Genomic DNA, 17032 nt, shown 5'->3' on the forward strand with positions numbered 1-17032 from the left:
AGGCATTAATAGAGGCCAACAGAATAGATTTCATCTTTGTCTGTCTTTGCAAGTCTTTCGCTCATAATACACTATATTACACCCCTGGAGAGTACTCCGTGGACATGACTCCCACAATACTCTCTACCGCAAATACCACGTCCAGAGCGCATTGCAGGCCAGCAACAACCCAATTTGTCACTCAACACGACATTGCCACATTGACATCCCTGGAGGATTTGCGGAATGCTTCGAGTTTTAAAGCCATTCCAAGAAACCGTGAGAATTGTTTCGCCTGTGTCCCATTTTATGTCCATTCGCCCGCTATGCCAGTTGCAAAAGCCTTTCTTCCAACGTTAGAATATAACGAAGTCGAAATGATCTTGGGGTAGAGTAGAGAATCTTGCAAGGATCGAGATAGAGCTCCAATGCCGTAGAAGTTCCAGGAGCAAGAATGATCCGGGATGGTCGTTTCAAATGAAATGTGGCACTGTAGCCATTTCCAGTCATGCTGCGACACGCCCTGATTCTGAAGGCGGTGCAGGTGGTGGAAGCTGCCGCAAACGTTAGTACCGACAGAGTGACGTGCAAGTTTACCTGGGCAACTTACATCTAGTCTCGTTGACTCTGCCATGAATCGTTGAACACCAATACCAACGCCCTCGATGACAGCGAGGAAGATGGCACACATGATGGCGCCGTTTCGGGCCGCTTTGTAACCTCCTCTTATCGCCAGCGACCCGCCTGTTAGGAATCCGGCGATGATAGAGTTATATGGATCCTCCTTCTGGCGGATGCCCTTGACTGCGCAATCGAACGTGCTGAACATGCCGCCCCAAACACCAAAGTTGCCTCCTGTGACGGGCGCTCGAGCCTTGATGGCTGTTATCATGCCTATCCGTCGTTCGCCGTAGGGTGAATTCCTAAATCCTTTGATTCCGTGCCATAATGTACCTAAGCCGTGTCAAAGAGGGAGTGTCAAAGGAAGGGTCTTATCTTTCCTACCTCCCAAAGCACCCATACAGAACGCTCCGCCAAAGTCGGACAAGGCGACCCAGGGACAGGGATCTCTGGAGTGATCCATGATCTGAGGTCAAGCCACCAGAGTATTTTATCTAGTTGTGCCTATCCCCACGCGTTGAGGTAGCGCGGACGGTGACAAAGGAATTGATAGTGCTGGAGAGTTCGAGTTATCGTCGCAGCCCTCGAGCGGATAGAACGTTCGGTTGAAAGGTCTGTCCGATTTGGACAGAATTGGACCAGAATGAAAGAGGGTTACTGCGCTCTAAGTACACCGCAAGCAAAGGAATTTTCAACAGTGAAGGCCAGGAAAACCTTTAGAGTGCATGAACAGGAAGATCGACTAGTTCGCGATAAATGGGAGAACAAACCATCTCCGAGTCGCCAAAATTTCGCCGCAGAAGCACGTGATTCAGAGTCATGTGATTCTCATATAGATATTGGTGTTTCTCAAGCAGGATAACTTTTTCAGTCCCATATTCAAACACATGTAGTGCGATTTCGCTTCTGCAAGCACGGTATCTAACAAATCCATAACCATCGTCGCGTCATAACCTCATCTATGCAAACCCAAATCCTTGGCTCAATGCTAGAGTAACACAGAACACCTGCATTTCCCAGTTCATCGACGGGAGGAAACCTCTGATTCTCTGGTAAGGAACATTCTTCTTAGCGTGCTCGGCCTCTTGGTTTTGACAAGGGCCTTTTCTCTTTTCTCCGACCTGCTGCTTCCTTTGCTCCGTCGCGATTTTGACGAATTCTCGCTTCCTACAACCGTTCGATCTGGATCGTCATCGATCCTCCGGTGATGTTTCTTCTTCTTGGACTCTGTCCTCGGCTCCTTGTGCTTTTCTCCCCCATGTTCTCGGGGAAGAGGCAGGTGGCCCATGCTTCTTGCTGCCAGTGGAGTAATGAATTCACCTTCGACGCTTGTAGCAACGCTCGCCGTCTCGGCGTCCGGTATGCCACGCCTCCAGTGTTCGATGCGATCGAGTTCCTTGACATCCAGCATCTCATCCACCGCGTCTTCTTCTTTGTCACCAACCCGGGCTCTGATCTTCTTGATAATCTTGTAGCCTCCAAACATGACAACAGTGATTCCGACACCGACGCCCACCGCAATGAGAAATTCCGGAGCTGCCAGCATCGCAAAGACTGAGGGCGCACCGACTTTGAAAGCCGCAAGTGCACCAGGTGTCATCTTGGCTGCTAAGTTGCTAATCTCAGCCAACGTCAAGGCGACAGCTGCCATAGAGTCTGGGTTTGTCTGCAGATGCGAGATTATAGCGCGGACACTGTGCTGTGCACAATTGGCCTCCTCCATCAGGATCTTGCATTTGAGGACCAGGCTGGACATCTCTTGTTTCTGCAGTTTTTGTTCAACTTTGGGATCCAGCATCAGAGACTCCGGGTGAAATTCACCATAGGCAAGGTCCATGTCGACGTCAGAAACGGAGTGGGACCGCACAGGCGGGGGCCGATGTGGTCGATGAGCGTCGAGTGGTAAATCGGTCGTCCGACGAACAAGCCCGTTCCCTCCATATGGAGGAGCTGAATATTCCGGAACTGGTGACACTGGGTTGTGGTGACCGTAGAGTTCTTGATTGAACTCTGCAAGACCGACATGTCTAGGGAAGGCTTCTTCCGGCGCCATAGGAGCTGCAACCTCGGGAGCTGCATGAGCATCCCGGTGATAATATTCGGGAGGATAGTGGTGTTGACTCTCTGCAGCTCGATATCGACCATGGTCGACCTCGTTGCTGTGGCTGTGATGTCTGCGTGATCTTCGGGATGCCTCCGACCTTGTATCCTCCGCTATTGTCACATTCTTCATTGCCTTTCTCAATTCCTTTTCATCTCTTGCCTTTCTTTCCGCCGCAATCTCAGCCTTCCGCTCCAAATAGGCCATCTTTGCCTCCTTGAAGACATTTTTCAATTGTTTTGTAGTGCTGACAACCTTGTTTGACCGGTCAATGATTGCAATTGTCTGGGTAATTGCAGCCATGCCTGCCTGGATGGCTCTCGATTGGCTTTAGGTCTGTTCGGCAATTGTAGAGGGTGAAGATGGAGTCGATCGCGAGAGGACGAGGTATATCGGGCGGATGAATGACGAGGGAAGAGTCTTGCTTAAGAAGGAAAGAGTCGCGGTGAGAGTTGTCTCTAGTCCAGCCGCTTGTCGGGGACTGGTGGTGGAAATAGCATGGCTGGGGGGAGGGAGGAAGTTTCGGTCAAACAAAGCAGGGGCAGGTTCAAGTAATGGAGGAACGACAAGGAGTCACAAAGATGATGGGCTCGAGGCCTTTGTACAGTATCATCATCTGTCTCAAAGAAACGTCCAAAGGGAGTTGGGCGGCAAGATGAGGGCCATTTGTCGCCAATTAAATGGACAGTTGTTGCAGGGCGAGCTGCGTGTTCCTGGCTGATTTGACCCAACGATGGGTGCGATCGGCGGCCGCCCTGGGGAATCACTTTCAAAACAAGTGGCACAGCCCCCGGCGCCACAGTAGCGAAAGCCACATTTGTGGCGTTACAGTGATTGTGGCGCAAGGTGAAAGGATTGGATCCAGATTCTACCATCCCAGCTGAATCCGACGCACCTCTTTGCCAGCTTCATTTTCGTTGGACAGTTTCTTCGGTTGTTTCTTCCTAATGTGTGTAGATCTCGTGGGACTTGTCACCCAATCTTCGAATTGACTTGGTCAATGAGTGATTACTACTTTGTCCGCAGTACTTGTAGGGTATATATTTCACGCCTTGTCCGCAGCAAGCAATTTCTCCACCGCCGCGACTTTATCCTCCATCGTCTGTGCTTTGTCCGTACGAGATCCTACACGAATATCGCTCTGAATGCGCACTATGCCTTTCTGGTGCAGAAGAGTGTGCGCCTGTCCAATCAACCGCATGACATCGTCCCATGATCCTTCTGTTCGGGGACGGAGGGATTAGCAGAGAACCATATAAAAGATGGACCTATTGTGCCGTTGTCCGAGATCCTGTCGCCCACTCACCAACGGTTGTGCCAGCCGAGTGCATGCTATACTTCAATCCGCTCCTCTTCATCAAGCGCTGGACCTCTGCGATTTCTGCCGAGACCGACGCCGTGGGTGTGCCGAGCGGGATGAGACAGAAGTCGGCGGTGCATTTTGGGGGTGTCTCGAGGTTGACACGTTCTTGCCCTTGCGACATTTTATAAATCTATGATGTTCAGGGTCCCAATCAACGAAAACAAAGAATGTTTGACTTGATGGTATGTATATGAAAATGTCCTCGGATCAACTCCCAAAGACAGCACGATATCACAAGGTGGGACAGGAGACCCGCCTCCTTGCAGTAGCTTTCAGTGGTGTGGCGGTGCAATCTACATTGAAGTTACCAAGCACAAGTCACCACGGCTCGACGTGGTTTGGATGACTACCGGCGATTTGCTTTGATACAACTTCAATCCAGGCCGTCCCAATATACAAGGGGTCATGAAGGAGGCCTATCATTCCCTTTTATTTACATCATTGTCAAGTGTCGGTCTGTCCTGTGTGACCATCAAATTATTCACGTGTTAGATACACATCAACACACTCGCAAACCAGCTTGTGCCGTTGAAAATTTACATACAGAAATCGAGCCCAATGGATTGAGTACCTTTGCTGCACAATTCTCCCAGTCGAATGGCAGTCACGTAGCCCAGTACCCGAGACTCTCACCTGTCGCATGAAATCGCACCGCTTTGTTGCGCCATAGCCTTGGTGAGAACTTCTCGATGTCGATACACTTTTCCTGAAAGAAAAGGATATCTGTGTTTGGTATTTTAGACTTTTGTGGGTCGGTAGTCACCAAAGATGGAAACCTCTTCACCGCGGACCATGTACTCTCGTGGGAGGCCGGGAAACTGGTCGAAAAATTTCGAATGGAGCTTGAAAGGATTTTCGAGCTGTCTGATGGCCAGGAGCAAGTATGTCAAGATGTTTTCATTGATATGGCGGTGCTGCTGGCTCTGGCCTCCTGCCGTTGTTGTTGAAGAGTCGGCGCCTGTCCTGTGGTCGACGTACTCTTGTATAAGGACGTACACCACGTCGTCTTTACGAGGCTTTCGTCTCAAATGTGTGTCGTTGAAAATGTTGTTGGGCGGACTCCTCGTCGGTCCACCAGGCCCTACTGACCTTGTGGTTCCGGGCGCTCTGGTCTGTGCCATTCCACTGTCGCCTAATTCTGCGTCCGGGTACGCGTTTGCAAACTCCATCTCTAAACAGAAGCTCGCATTCAGTTCGGAGCAGACTTTATTCAAGTCGTACCTCTCGGGATTGAGGACCAGCGCATCCCGGATCTTGGGAAATGGTAACCAGTCGACAATGGGCCAATGATGCCTGGTCATCTGGAGGCGGCTTGGACGGTAGTCCGGTGCAAGTTGCATGTAGTGTTTGGCCGATGGCTCGATCCGCCACCGAGTGATGGGGCCGAGCTTGTCCCAGCCGTTGAGGGCATTACAGAAGTCACGATGACGCTCCCATTTCTCAGACGAGGCAAGGGACTGTAGCATTCTGGCTACAAGGCTGTCGAGACTGATGGGAGCCGCCATGGTTAGCCAGGTTTCGTCTCGACTTGGAGGTCAGGGCTGTTGCAATACAGTACCTCTGACAGTTTGCAGGATCTTCGGCAAACTCCTCTACCATTATTTGACGGACGAGTCCTTCATGGTGGATGATGTCGAAACAGGCATCGGAAGGTCTGCCCACAGGATAGTTGCTCGAGGCGTCACTCAACGGCTTCGTGATCTCCTCAGAGTGGGAAGACGAAATGGCTCTTTGCTGTGAGACGCTGGGCGGCGATCTCGTCGCTCGATGTGCAAAAGTCGTCGGCTCGTGGCCGTGGTCGACGAAAAGATCTGATAGAAGACCTGAATGATAACCACCATTCTCCACTGTGGGATAGATCAACCTGGGAGCTGCTAACATCCCTTTTCGTTAGTGGGTTGAATAGCAGGCCACGACATCATCAAGCATCATGATGGCTCTCTTACGGGGAGGAATCGCATTGAGAGGAAAGGGTGAAGTGTATCCCAAGGCTGACGAGTATGAGTGTGGTCTGGAGGTTTGGTCTACAAAATCCGTGAGCTGATTGAGATTGTTGGTGATATCAACCAGTCTTTGTCGAGTCGTGGAGAGGGATTCGGTCAACTCTCGATTGCGATCCCTCAAAGCGCCAATGTCTGTCTCGAAGGTCATTTCGTCAAGTTGTGTATGTTAATACTGGGGACCAACTTGACGAAAGAGATCGTTCTTGTCGAACAAGTCACATCCACCCGTCGAATTTGTGAACCAAGTTTGCACCTATAAAAAGACAGATAATTCATTGCATGATCCCATACCTTCTACCTCGGAACATGGCCCGGGAAGCATCACCGTTGGGGGAAGAAGGAAGGGAGTGGGGAGGGGGTTTTTAGAGGGAAGGGGGCATTGTCTAGGTATAGTTTGGGGGCAGTCATCGCTAAAGACTCTAGCTTGGGACCCTTAAGTCCTCGTACAGCTAGGCGATCCCCAGGTTACAGGTTCGGCTCCAGGTTGCCGTTGTTAGGCGGGTCTCCAAAAGGCCCAGCGTCGCCAATCACGACGGTAGCGACGCTCCGATTTCCACATTTCCACGTAATTATCGTCCGGAAAATTGAGGAGCCGCGACTGGGGGAGGATTGTTTGAGGGGATCGTGACCTAGATTCGTGAGTGCCCTTATGCCCCCGTGGGGTCGTTGTTTCTTGGTTGTACCGAGTCAGTCGAATTCCTGCTTTCCGATCTCTCGTTCTGTCGAGGACATCGGTCACCATGCACGATTCTACACGTTCAGTGACTGCTCTAGCATCGTACGATAAGCCGCCCAACCATGCCTGTCACATATGCGGCAAGTCTTTCGCACGAAGGGATGTTTTAAGGCGCCATATCCGCCATCAGCATGGAGAATCCGCTTTCCAGAAGATGAATCCGCCTTCACGACGAAAGAGCTGTCTTCGTTGCGCGCTGTATGTTTAAAAGACTGTCCTCAACTCGTCGTCCGGATCGACCAAGACTGACGGATGCAGACACAAGGTCAAGTGCACACGCGAACCGACTTGCCAGGAATGCGGCAAGAGTGGATTGCTCTGCCAGTATAATTTCGAGCCGTCTTCGAAGAACACAGAGTCGAATGGATACAATAGGCGGCAACCTGGAGAAGACCAGGCCCCTCGTTCGCCTCCCAAGCGTGCCAGACTAGAGGTCGAGGAAGTTGGGACTTCTCCTGGACAACAAATGACATCTATGGCACCAGCCCAGTCTCAAAGACCGTCCAGTCTGGAGAATCAAGCAAGTCTAGAGGTTGGTTTGTGCGCGCCACTTCGATAGATCGCTATGCTCACCTTGCTACAGTGGGGGTTCTCCTGGAATCGCGAATCTAACAGCGACATAGATGACCCCACGCTCGTGAGTGTTCACTACTAAGCAATCAGCCGATCTTGCCTCGTTACTAACGTGCCGTTACTGGCTCATAGGTATGTCAACCTGATGGTTCGTTCGGACAGCAAATCGTGATAACTGCTCATCGCGATGACAATGATCTCAACCGGACAAGTGAAAACCATGGCCTAGATAGTCATGGTCTTTTCACACCCCTCAGGCTTGATTCTGGGTTGACCAGACACCATGACATTGGTCCAAAACGATCCGGGCCAGAGCACCTGTCTTCAGAACACTGGGATCTTCTTTTTGATATGGAAGACCCTCAGGCTGTGGACCTCACATCTCACGGAACGTCCGAGTGCCAAATGCCCAACCTGTCGGATGAAGGGTTTCCGGATTTTACCATCATGCCAGAAGATCTAGTCACCGTGGGGAGTGAATTTCATCAGCCCTCCAGAACGCCACTTCAGACTCGTCAACCGTCGAGTGAATTCTTACAAGGTCGAGGAAGCTCACCAAACCATGAACGCGCACCAGAACCGTCCATTGCAAATGCGCCCAGTCTTGTTTACGAGGAGATATACAGGTCTATTAGTGGTCCCGTAGAGCCTTCCGTATCTGAGGCTGGCAGCGAACCCGCCATTGAACCAGAACAAAGTCTGGCCCGGAGGATCTATCAAGTCATGCAGCAGACCTCTCTTAGTCAAAGTGGACTGGCCACTGACGTTCCTTCTACATTCCCGAGTTCAGTTCAGCTCTCGGCCTTCTGGGACTTGTACTTTCTCTACTTTGACAGGGTCAGTTCACCATCTCTGAAGTGCGGCGAATTCCTACACTAACGCAATAGCAGCATTGTCCCATCTTACACCGGCATCTGGTAAAGCCGGTAACCTGTTCACCCCTAATTGCTGCAGTCGTTGCTGTAGTGGGGGCCAATTACGCGGAATCTGCCCAAAGTCGGCTGTTTCATCAAGAAGGAATCCTCAAGCTCAGTGAACTTTTACAGACTTCAGCCGACTGCGAAGGGCACGATCGAAACGTCCAAGGGTCCGTGCTGGCCGCGGTGTGCATTCTTCTCTGCCATGCGATACGCAGCCGAAACAGTCAGCAGGCACGGCTCTTAACGACTCTCTTTGACGCCAACATTTTCTGCCTTGAAAAGGTTGGACTTTTTCGCCAGCAAGACAACCGGGTTGGAAGGAGGAGTCGTAATCGGGTGGTTCCGATGAACAAGAATACCATTTGTGATTGTATGGCTCAGATAAAGAATGGGAACGACCTTGAACTGCACCACCGCTGGCTTGCGTGGGTCGAGGAGGAGACTTCGCGGCGACTCGCATGGGCTTATCTGGTATGTTCTCATCCGGGAGGTTTCACCGAACAATGGGTACTGAATCTCTGACAGGCAGCAAACTATCTGGCATCTGTGTTCCTTCACGACAGAGTTCTGCCCGATCTCGAGGCGCCGACCCTGCCAATGCCTTGTGAGGATATTTTGTGGGAGGCGGAAAACACGAAGGGCTGGTCGAGTTGTTTCCCCTGGTCACACACTCCACCAATTCAACTTCCATTCCGAGCCACTCTTCGAGGACTCCTGCACCAAACCATCGCTCTGAGGGATGTTTCACGCTTCGGGCGTCTCGTCTGTGCAGCCCTGCTCCATTACGAGCTATGCAGAGGGTCGTCTAGCGACGAAGTCGAACAACGGAAAAGCATCGCACACCTCTTCAGCGACGGCGGGAACGAGCAAATGCTTAGGCTGGCAGCTGATCTGGCAGACTCTTTCAAGAGGGATATCAGGGCCCAGCTCTGAGTGATGAGTTATGGAAAGACACAGCAAGTTCACCACCAAAACAAATTACCGTTGGGGACGGTACCACCCCGATTTGAAGTCATTCAGTCACGCAAATTCCCAACGTCTGTATCATCTCGCCCTTTCCAAAATTCAGCGCAATTTTAGTCTCGACCATACGCTCTGCTGCCAGAGTCCCATGTTGGTTGCACAGGCCGGTGGGGGATTTCAATCGGGGATTCAGGAATATGATATTTCTAGCATGAGCGGCATCTTGCCGCGTGCATACCACGAGGAACGGGAGGTACATACGAAGACCCTGAAACCCGATCAAACGGTGACCTTGGACCCCCCAAACTCAGCAAGTCCTGGTTAAAACTTGACTCCTCGTCCAGGATCACTTTCCGATCTGGCTGGTCCTAGAAGCACTACTGGCAGGTCTGGCGATGACCAAAAGAACTCCGGGGATGATCATTGTCACGAATACAAGTACTCGACACTATCACTCGCTAGCGAATCAAAAATACTCTTCGAGGACTCGATAGAAGACGATGTGTGTGGTTCAAAGTGTGGCTTATGAAATGTCTTGTCGACGGGAATGCTGGATCTACTCGTGCTCATCCACCAAAGGTCCTCGCTCCGCCCTCGTCCGTACTGATGATCAGGATCGAAAACCCGGTCCTGGCTGAACCCCAAGTGGCAAATGGCCACAAAATCCGCCACTCATTCTCCCCAGCTTTTTGCGGCTGCGGGGCCTGAAGACAAAGTCACCCGGTCGCATTCCTCTCGAACGGGGAAAAAAGGTTTAATTGTTCTCACCGGCCGGGCCGGGGACAAAGAAAGAGAAGTCTGGACGTCTGGACGTCTGTTCGATTTCCGTGGAATTAGATGGCCGTGGAGATGATTGCGGAAGTTCTGATTGGCTGAAAGAGTACGAGATGTCTTTGCTCGTATTTTGCCGGGCTAACCGAGACGGGAGCTCTGTGGAGGTAGTTTAATCCACTAACTTCTTTGGGTTTGGCTTTCTTGGTATGGTGGTATGATGGAGCTCTATCAAATCTGTGTGACACACAAACACATACATACACGACGTACGAGTTCTGTGCCTAAATTTGGGTAGCTAACCATCCCAGGGGCTTCATCCTGTCACAACAGAAGAGTAACAATTGTAATTGACCGGACTTTATTTCTAAAGAAACATGGTGGTATCAGACCACAGCCCCTAAAAAGGCGCGCTCCCCCACAATCTACAAAATATCTAGGCAGTTTTTGCAGCCCCAGGCTCTGTCAAATAATAAGCCAGATCCCCGCCGCAACACTCACGCTCCGTCTTGCCCCGTCCGAGGAAGCTGAACCGGTTCGGTCGCAGGTATGTGAAGTCCCAGTCCTCCCAGCGCGGGCGGGCCATCAACTCCAGGTACGAGAGCGACGATCCGGGCCACGGACCCCAGACTTTGCCCTCGGCCTTGCCGTTCTTGTACCACGAGACGCAGTGGTCGGTCCAGACGAGGTCCTCCATGAGCGCATCCTTGAACTCCTGGAAGTCGTCGACGGCCTGCGGCTTGGGCACGACGGCCTTGATGGAGTCGTACCGCAGTTTCTGCACCGCCGTGAAGGCGTACTGGATGTTTGTCTCGAGACAGGGGAGGAGGCAGCCGTTAGCCAGGGGAAAATTGGGCCCGCTGATGACTGAAATCTTGTAAGAGAGAGAGAGAGATGACAGCGAAAAATCGACCAGACGACACAGGTGAAGACTTACTAAAATAATTGGGCATATTCAAGGCCGCGATGGAGCAGTATGATCGCGGTTCCTCTGCCCATTCGTCCCTGAGATCACGACCCTCTCGGCCGATCAGAGGGAACGGTGGTCTGAAACTTGTGTCGAAACCCGTCGCACAGATCAGGACGTCCAGCTTTATGGTATCGCCCTTGTTCATGCGTACGCCATCTTCTGTGATTGCGGCAATTCCGTCACTCCGCACAGTAACATTGTCTTCTGTCAGTGCTTCAAGGTATCCGTGGCCTGGAGTGACTCTTCGACAGCCAACGCCAAAGGTGGGGACTGATAATAACAGAAAGAAAACAAACAGTCAGTGTTTGACTTCGGAAAAAGGAGTGAAAGAGCAGGTCTCGCTACCAGGAAGAAATTCTTACTCATGAGTTCAGCGAGTTCGGGCTTTCTCGATAACCGCTCTCGCATGGTCTTGCGAAAGTTTTCGTATGCGTCCTTCTGCAGCGTCGAGTCCTTGAACTGCATGTCGAAGAATTTGTTCATGGTCGACTCGACCTTCTTTCGATACTCGAGGAACTTGTCCTTGTCCTGCGCCCACTCGTCCTTTTGCCGTTCTGAGAAGAAGGCCGTCCGTCCCTCGGGGGCGAACTCGGCGGCGAACTCTGGTGTGATCCACGTCGAGGAGCGAATGAAGGATGTCAAGTGTTTGACCTCTTAATTCTTTGAGTTGGACTGTGTTCCTCATTTCCAAGACAGAAAGACTGTGGACTTACTCAGTTGTATTTGCGGGATGATCTGGATGGCAGACGACCCCGTACCGATGATGCCAACGACCTTGTCGTCGAGGGAATATGCCTCGTCCCATTGTGCGGAATGGATCAACTTCCCCCGGAAACTCTCCAGACCGGGGATATCGGGCATCTTCCACTTGCTGGAGAACGAAGTTCAGACGAGTGTCTTTATGAGAACGTTTGGAGAATTGGACAGGAGACCGTACTTTAGAAATCCAGCGGCGTTGATCAGAACCTCAGCTTCGTCCGAGAAGGTGGTCCCCGACGTCACGTCCTCGATCTGCACTTTCCACTTGCCCTCGCTCTCGTTCCAGACGGCCTCCTTGACCCGACTGTTGAGTTTGACGAACTTGTCCACCCCGTACGCCACGGCGCGACCTTTGAAGTACTCATAGAGCTCCGGCGAGCCGACATAGGCGCGCGACCACCGCGGATTCCCTTCCCAGCTGAAGGTGTAGGCGTGTGCTGGCACATCGCAAGCGCAACTGTGTGTATCTCTCAAAGCTCAGAAAATGAATGATACCAAGAAATCTACCTTTCTCATAATCTTCCAGGGCTGCAATGGTGGGGATCACCCAGTTGATTGCTTTCTCTTGCGAGGTTACTTACCCCGGATAACGGTTCTCCAACCACGTCCCCGTCACGTCCGAGTTCTTCTCGTAGATGACCAGCTCCACCGACCCGTCAGTGAATGTGTCTTTGAAGATTTTAACCGCAGCGATGCCACTGAGGCCGGCGCCGACGACAATAATCTTCATCGGCCGCCCCTGACCCAGATACTGGTCCGCGCACTTGAACTTGGCGGAGCCGTTGAGCGCGGGAGTTCCATTGCTGGCACGCACGGGGAGACTTGGTTGTGAACCGACGGCAGCGGGAACTGCGGCCGGGCTGGACTCTCCCATGATTGTTTGGTTGCTGGATTCTCCTGATCCTAATAGAAGAAAAGAAAGGCACAAAAGGAAATATTGAACAACACCCTTTAAAAGCACCGGTCGACAATATGGCCAGGCTCTCTCTCTCTCTTTCTCTCTCTACACGTACTATCTATACATACTTGTACATAGATTAACACAAAAGGAGAGCCGAGGCCCAAGACGCCAATACCTCCAGATCGATCGGGTGATGAACGAGACTAACAACAAGTTTTCCCACAATTTACCACGCACGGTCGAGCGGGTTGACGGTGTTGATTTTCCGGGCATCACACATTTTCCCCCGGAGATGCCACTCTACCCCCTCGTACTTGTACTGCATCCCCGTGGGCCTCATCATGAGACAATAGTGACTTGGGCCGTGATATGGGACAGAAATAAAAAAAAAAAAAGGGAAGAAAACACCCCTCCCAAACAACTTATCTTGTGTGTGTATACAAGTGGGCAATCAATCAATCACACGAGTCTACTTGATATATAGGTGGGTATATGCGCTAACTGAGGTATGAGTTCCCCCTCCCACCGTTCCCCCTTCCATTTACTCCTCCGGAGAAATATCAAATCATCCATGGAATCACTTCACATCATTTCACATGATCAGAAACCGGTCATTGCAGCTTCGGCCACTTCACCCGCCGCCCGGCAAAGTCGTCGTGCTGCCAGCTCTGCCCGAGCGAGGTGATGACATCGAGCGCACGCGACGCGCTCTTGTACGTCTGGCCCATCTCCCCCAGGCTCTGGATGCATGTGACGAACGACTGCTGAGCCTTTTGGTTCTCGGCGCTCCCCGTGCTGGTGATGCACATTTGAAACACGTGGATGAGCCCGGCCGTCATGGTGACGTGAACCATTTGGTGGTGCGGCCGGCGGAGGCCGTACCGCTGGCGGAACATGGTCAGCAGCTGGCAGACGCGCTGCGCCGCCTGGACACACTTGGAGAAGGATTGGGCGGCGTTTCGGTGCGTGGGCGAGATGGACAGTCGCGACGATTCGTCGACGGCGATGAGTGGCCGGTGCAAGAGGATGACGCATTCGTTGAAGATCAGGCTGGCGTGGTTGTTAGATCAGTGACTTATCAACGTTTGGAAAAAAAAAAAATGGGAGCTTACTGTAGTTCGAGGACGGCGGGGAGATAGATGGCTGTGCGCGATTTGGAGGACGAGTAGTCGACGCGGAGGGCCGGGGGCAGGGAACTGAGCCAATCCTGAAGGTCGGCATCAGACTTGACGACGAACTTCTCAATGTCTTCTTGCACGTCAGGGACCCCAGAGTATCTGCGTCACAACATGCATTAGCAAGGTGTGTGCCTTATTTATCCAAGCGGGGGGTGGTTGGTGGGATTCGTTGTAAACGTACAGCACTTCCGACACTCGGGCAAAGACGGCCATCAGCTTGGCCAGGTACGCGTGGACGTGCGCCGCGGCGTGGAAGTCAAAGTCCTTTGGGAAATTCATGGTGCTGTACTCGTCGGTGTAATACTCCCAGGCGTAATTGGCCGACGGCATCGGGCCTGGTATATTGTGGGCGAGACGCTTCATCAGCGAGGGCCGTCCGCTATAAGCACCCCACAGCCTGGGTATCTCGTGTAAGCTTTTCTGTCCAGCGAGTTGTAGGGGAGAGAGCGAGAGAGAGTCTTACGTGTCTATCGTGTTGGCAGACCAGAACAGGTTCTGCCGCAGCAACGCGACCTCGGCGGCGCTGCTGTTTGTGTTGTGGAACTTTGAAAAGTCCTGCGCCAGATTCAGATGTAGACCGAGATCCGACAGGATCTGCACTGCCATTCCTGTAATATTTGTGTCAGTAAAATTGCCCCCGATGACTTTCTCAGAAGAAAAGTGAGCTGACTGACCAGAATAGATCCAGCCGCGGGAGTCGCGCGCATGAGCAGCCTCGTGCGACGAGAGCACCAGCAGTGCTTGGGCGGTGGCAATGGTTGGACTATCGATTTCAATGTCCAAGAGAGCCTTTGTTCGAAAGCCGAAGAACTCGTCCGTGGGACCGTCAACATCGGGATGGATACGATCGGTGTATGCGGCGCCAATGGTGTATCTGTCATGACAGATCAGTTTTCATTCCATTCTCTAGACGCGATCTAATCTCATGGTCAGAGGAAGGAGTGTGACTCTTACATGGCATTTTCTAGGGCGGGAGAGTAGAGATTCGTATAGTGTCCCGAGCGAAATTGTTGTCGCTCCTTGAAGAAGATGGGCTTATCCACAACGTACATCAGGGCATTGTGCCATGAAAAGAACAGGTTCACCAGAGTTTCTTCGTACTCGGCATCTCCCTTCCACTGCAGGCCAGCTCGGGCGATGGCTGCCTCGCCGTGCGTCACCACCGTTCGGAGGTTGGGTCGACAGAGGGACGACGGGCCCCGATGTAGAAGATGCAGGTTGCTGGTGGCTCCGTAGTAGCGAGGCTGGCCGTCCTCAGCAATCTGTAAGCGTCCCAGGCGACTTGTGAGATTCTTCGTGATACTGTCTACATGTTCTTCATCTTGATCGTCAAAGTCATGCGATCTCACTTTGCCTCTGGCGCTCGTCACAGACGAGTCGCTTCCTGCAGCGGAGATCAGTAGTTCTGGGCTTCCCCCTGCGAACATTTCCCCCGGTGAGATTGTATCTGGAACGGGATCTCCTGGCAGAGTCAAGGGCACGTCTGGCTCGGTGTGCGTGAGTCCTAGTGAGGGGACGAGATCGAACAACGGATGGCATTCGTTGGAGAAGCAAGCTGCGCTGGAGAGGTCATTTCCATCGTCCAGGCCGATCCAAGATCCCCAATCTTGCTCTGAATCAGGTGACGGTATTGGCTCAACACTGATGGAATTCGTTACGCCAGAGGTTGAGAAGTAATTGTCTGATCCTGATTGTAGATTATCGAGAATGTCTTGATCGGGGGCTAAAGAATGGGTATAATGACGGTCCGCAGTCTCGGAGAGCCGCTGTGGCTGGACATTATTGCTCGGTAAATAAGAGGGAGTCCCGTGGCGGAGATCTTCTTGGGAGGCCTTTGATGCTGCAATGACACTCTCCAGGCGCGAGGTCATGGACATGCTACAGCAGATCAGCCTCTCAAATGTCCTTGCGCCGTCTTTGCTTTGCCAACATCTTTTTGGCAGACGGTGAGTGCAAGTAAACTCACCGACGACGATCCTCGACAAAGACGCATTCGACATTGTACAGAGTGCAATTAGAGCATCGTGGCTTATCGTCGTTACACTGTCGAGTGAGAAAAATCAGCTCCGAGTCATAAACACCTGAAGAGATACAGCTGGAGCATGTATGATTCCATACCTTCACCTTCCGCTTTCTACACGCCAGACATGCTCTGGAGATATACTTCCTCTCCGTAGGCTGCTTTCTGCTCTTCTGTTGCGACATCGAGGGGTGGCTTCAGCAAGGGCTTTGGGATGAGAAATGTAGAAGATCGTGCCCTGGAGGAAATGCGGAGTTTTTTTGGGGATTTCGGGGTCTTGGGGGGAAACTGTTGCATTATTAAGTGACCCTGGGGGGTGTGGATGCTTGCACAGGCAGGCTTGGGCGAGCCAGTGACAGTTTCCGGGGCTGGAAGGTTCTAAACTAGCGAACAACCCTGCATGGAAGAAAACGAGGACAAGAACGCGGGTGAAGAAGCGGGACAGTGAAATGGTGGGGTGGGGGGGAGGCGGATTCCCATGTGGTTGGAATGCTTGTACCGAATATAGCAAGTCTTTGTACCGAGTTATAGCATTGTCTATCGAGTACCTAAAGTAGCACGTGGATTTTGATCTACCTGGAAGCCTACTCCATCACACAGTGCTCCTCTCCACGCTGCCGGATATCGTGAAAGTCACCGTCGTTAACCACCAACGAACCGTTCATATAGCTACTTTCATCACTCACCAAAAACTTCGCCACATTTGCTTGGCCCCCCGGAAAAAAAAACCATACGGCGCAGAGAAATCTTGTGGTGTACAGGCGCGTTCTCATTCTCTTGAGTCCCTATCTTTCCCTCTTCGCCCTTACTGTACTCAATTATAGCCGCCATTCTCAGCCCGGACAGATTGCGTTCTCTCAAATACCACTAGGGCCATAGAACTTGGCACCGTTCTCCATGACCGTCGCCGCACCACATTTACTCGGTGTGTACGTTGCCAATCCTACGTTATAGAGACCCGAGAACGAGACAATGTTATCGATTGCACCGCGCTGGCCGGGGTTTGGGTTCGGGCTGGAGTCACATCTCTGGGCGTCTGTTCATTGACAAATAAGCCAAACGTGTGGTGGGTTGTCATGATTGATCATACCTGACAAACAACTCGGTCGTGACGATGCTATCTTCCTCGTCCCATATCGACGCATATATACCTGCAGAGACAGCCGCATGATCC

General features: G+C 52.0%; 7 protein-coding genes across 7 annotated transcripts; 1 reads left to right on the top strand and 6 right to left on the bottom strand.

Moving 5' to 3' along the window:
- Nucleotides 1-286: 286 nt before the first annotated feature.
- On the bottom strand, nt 287-1063 carry AYO21_08213 (mitochondrial import inner membrane translocase subunit tim17; the record flags this gene model as incomplete). Its single annotated transcript, XM_022658161.1, has 3 exons — nt 287-508; nt 590-933; nt 985-1063. 3 exons carry the CDS (start codon nt 1061-1063, stop codon nt 287-289), a joined length of 645 nt encoding a protein of 214 aa, XP_022509557.1.
- A 558-nt stretch (nt 1064-1621) lies between these two features.
- Nucleotides 1622-3004, bottom strand: AYO21_08214 (hypothetical protein; the record flags this gene model as incomplete). Its single annotated transcript, XM_022658162.1, has 1 exon — nt 1622-3004. The coding sequence occupies one exon, from the start codon at nt 3002-3004 to the stop codon at nt 1622-1624; it is 1383 nt and encodes a 460-aa protein (XP_022509558.1).
- Nucleotides 3005-3746: 742 nt separating this feature from the next.
- AYO21_08215 (hypothetical protein) lies at nt 3747-4185 on the bottom strand (the record flags this gene model as incomplete). The annotated part of the gene is made up of 2 exons (XM_022658163.1): nt 3747-3922; nt 4008-4185. The coding sequence occupies 2 exons, from the start codon at nt 4183-4185 to the stop codon at nt 3747-3749; spliced, it is 354 nt and encodes a 117-aa protein (XP_022509559.1).
- Nucleotides 4186-4801: 616 nt separating this feature from the next.
- Nucleotides 4802-5569, bottom strand: AYO21_08216 (hypothetical protein; the record flags this gene model as incomplete). The annotated part of the gene is made up of 1 exon (XM_022658164.1): nt 4802-5569. One exon carries the CDS (start codon nt 5567-5569, stop codon nt 4802-4804), a length of 768 nt encoding a protein of 255 aa, XP_022509560.1.
- Nucleotides 5570-6807: 1238 nt separating this feature from the next.
- AYO21_08217 (hypothetical protein) lies at nt 6808-9229 on the top strand (the record flags this gene model as incomplete). Its single annotated transcript, XM_022658165.1, has 6 exons — nt 6808-7001; nt 7062-7335; nt 7387-7440; nt 7509-8213; nt 8267-8767; nt 8822-9229. 6 exons carry the CDS (start codon nt 6808-6810, stop codon nt 9227-9229), a joined length of 2136 nt encoding a protein of 711 aa, XP_022509561.1.
- Nucleotides 9230-10466: 1237 nt separating this feature from the next.
- AYO21_08218 (hypothetical protein) lies at nt 10467-12633 on the bottom strand (the record flags this gene model as incomplete). Its single annotated transcript, XM_022658166.1, has 6 exons — nt 10467-10897; nt 10968-11270; nt 11363-11653; nt 11714-11871; nt 11938-12216; nt 12341-12633. The coding sequence occupies 6 exons, from the start codon at nt 12631-12633 to the stop codon at nt 10467-10469; spliced, it is 1755 nt and encodes a 584-aa protein (XP_022509562.1).
- Nucleotides 12634-13271: 638 nt separating this feature from the next.
- Nucleotides 13272-15715, bottom strand: AYO21_08219 (hypothetical protein; the record flags this gene model as incomplete). Its single annotated transcript, XM_022658167.1, has 6 exons — nt 13272-13710; nt 13773-13937; nt 14020-14235; nt 14302-14446; nt 14513-14712; nt 14793-15715. The coding sequence occupies 6 exons, from the start codon at nt 15713-15715 to the stop codon at nt 13272-13274; spliced, it is 2088 nt and encodes a 695-aa protein (XP_022509563.1).
- Nucleotides 15716-17032: the final 1317 nt, after the last annotated feature.

Source organism: Fonsecaea monophora, assembly GCF_001642475.1.
Source record: "Fonsecaea monophora strain CBS 269.37 chromosome Unknown Scaff69, whole genome shotgun sequence".
In the NCBI taxonomy this organism is placed as follows: Eukaryota; Fungi; Ascomycota; class Eurotiomycetes; order Chaetothyriales; family Herpotrichiellaceae; genus Fonsecaea; species Fonsecaea monophora.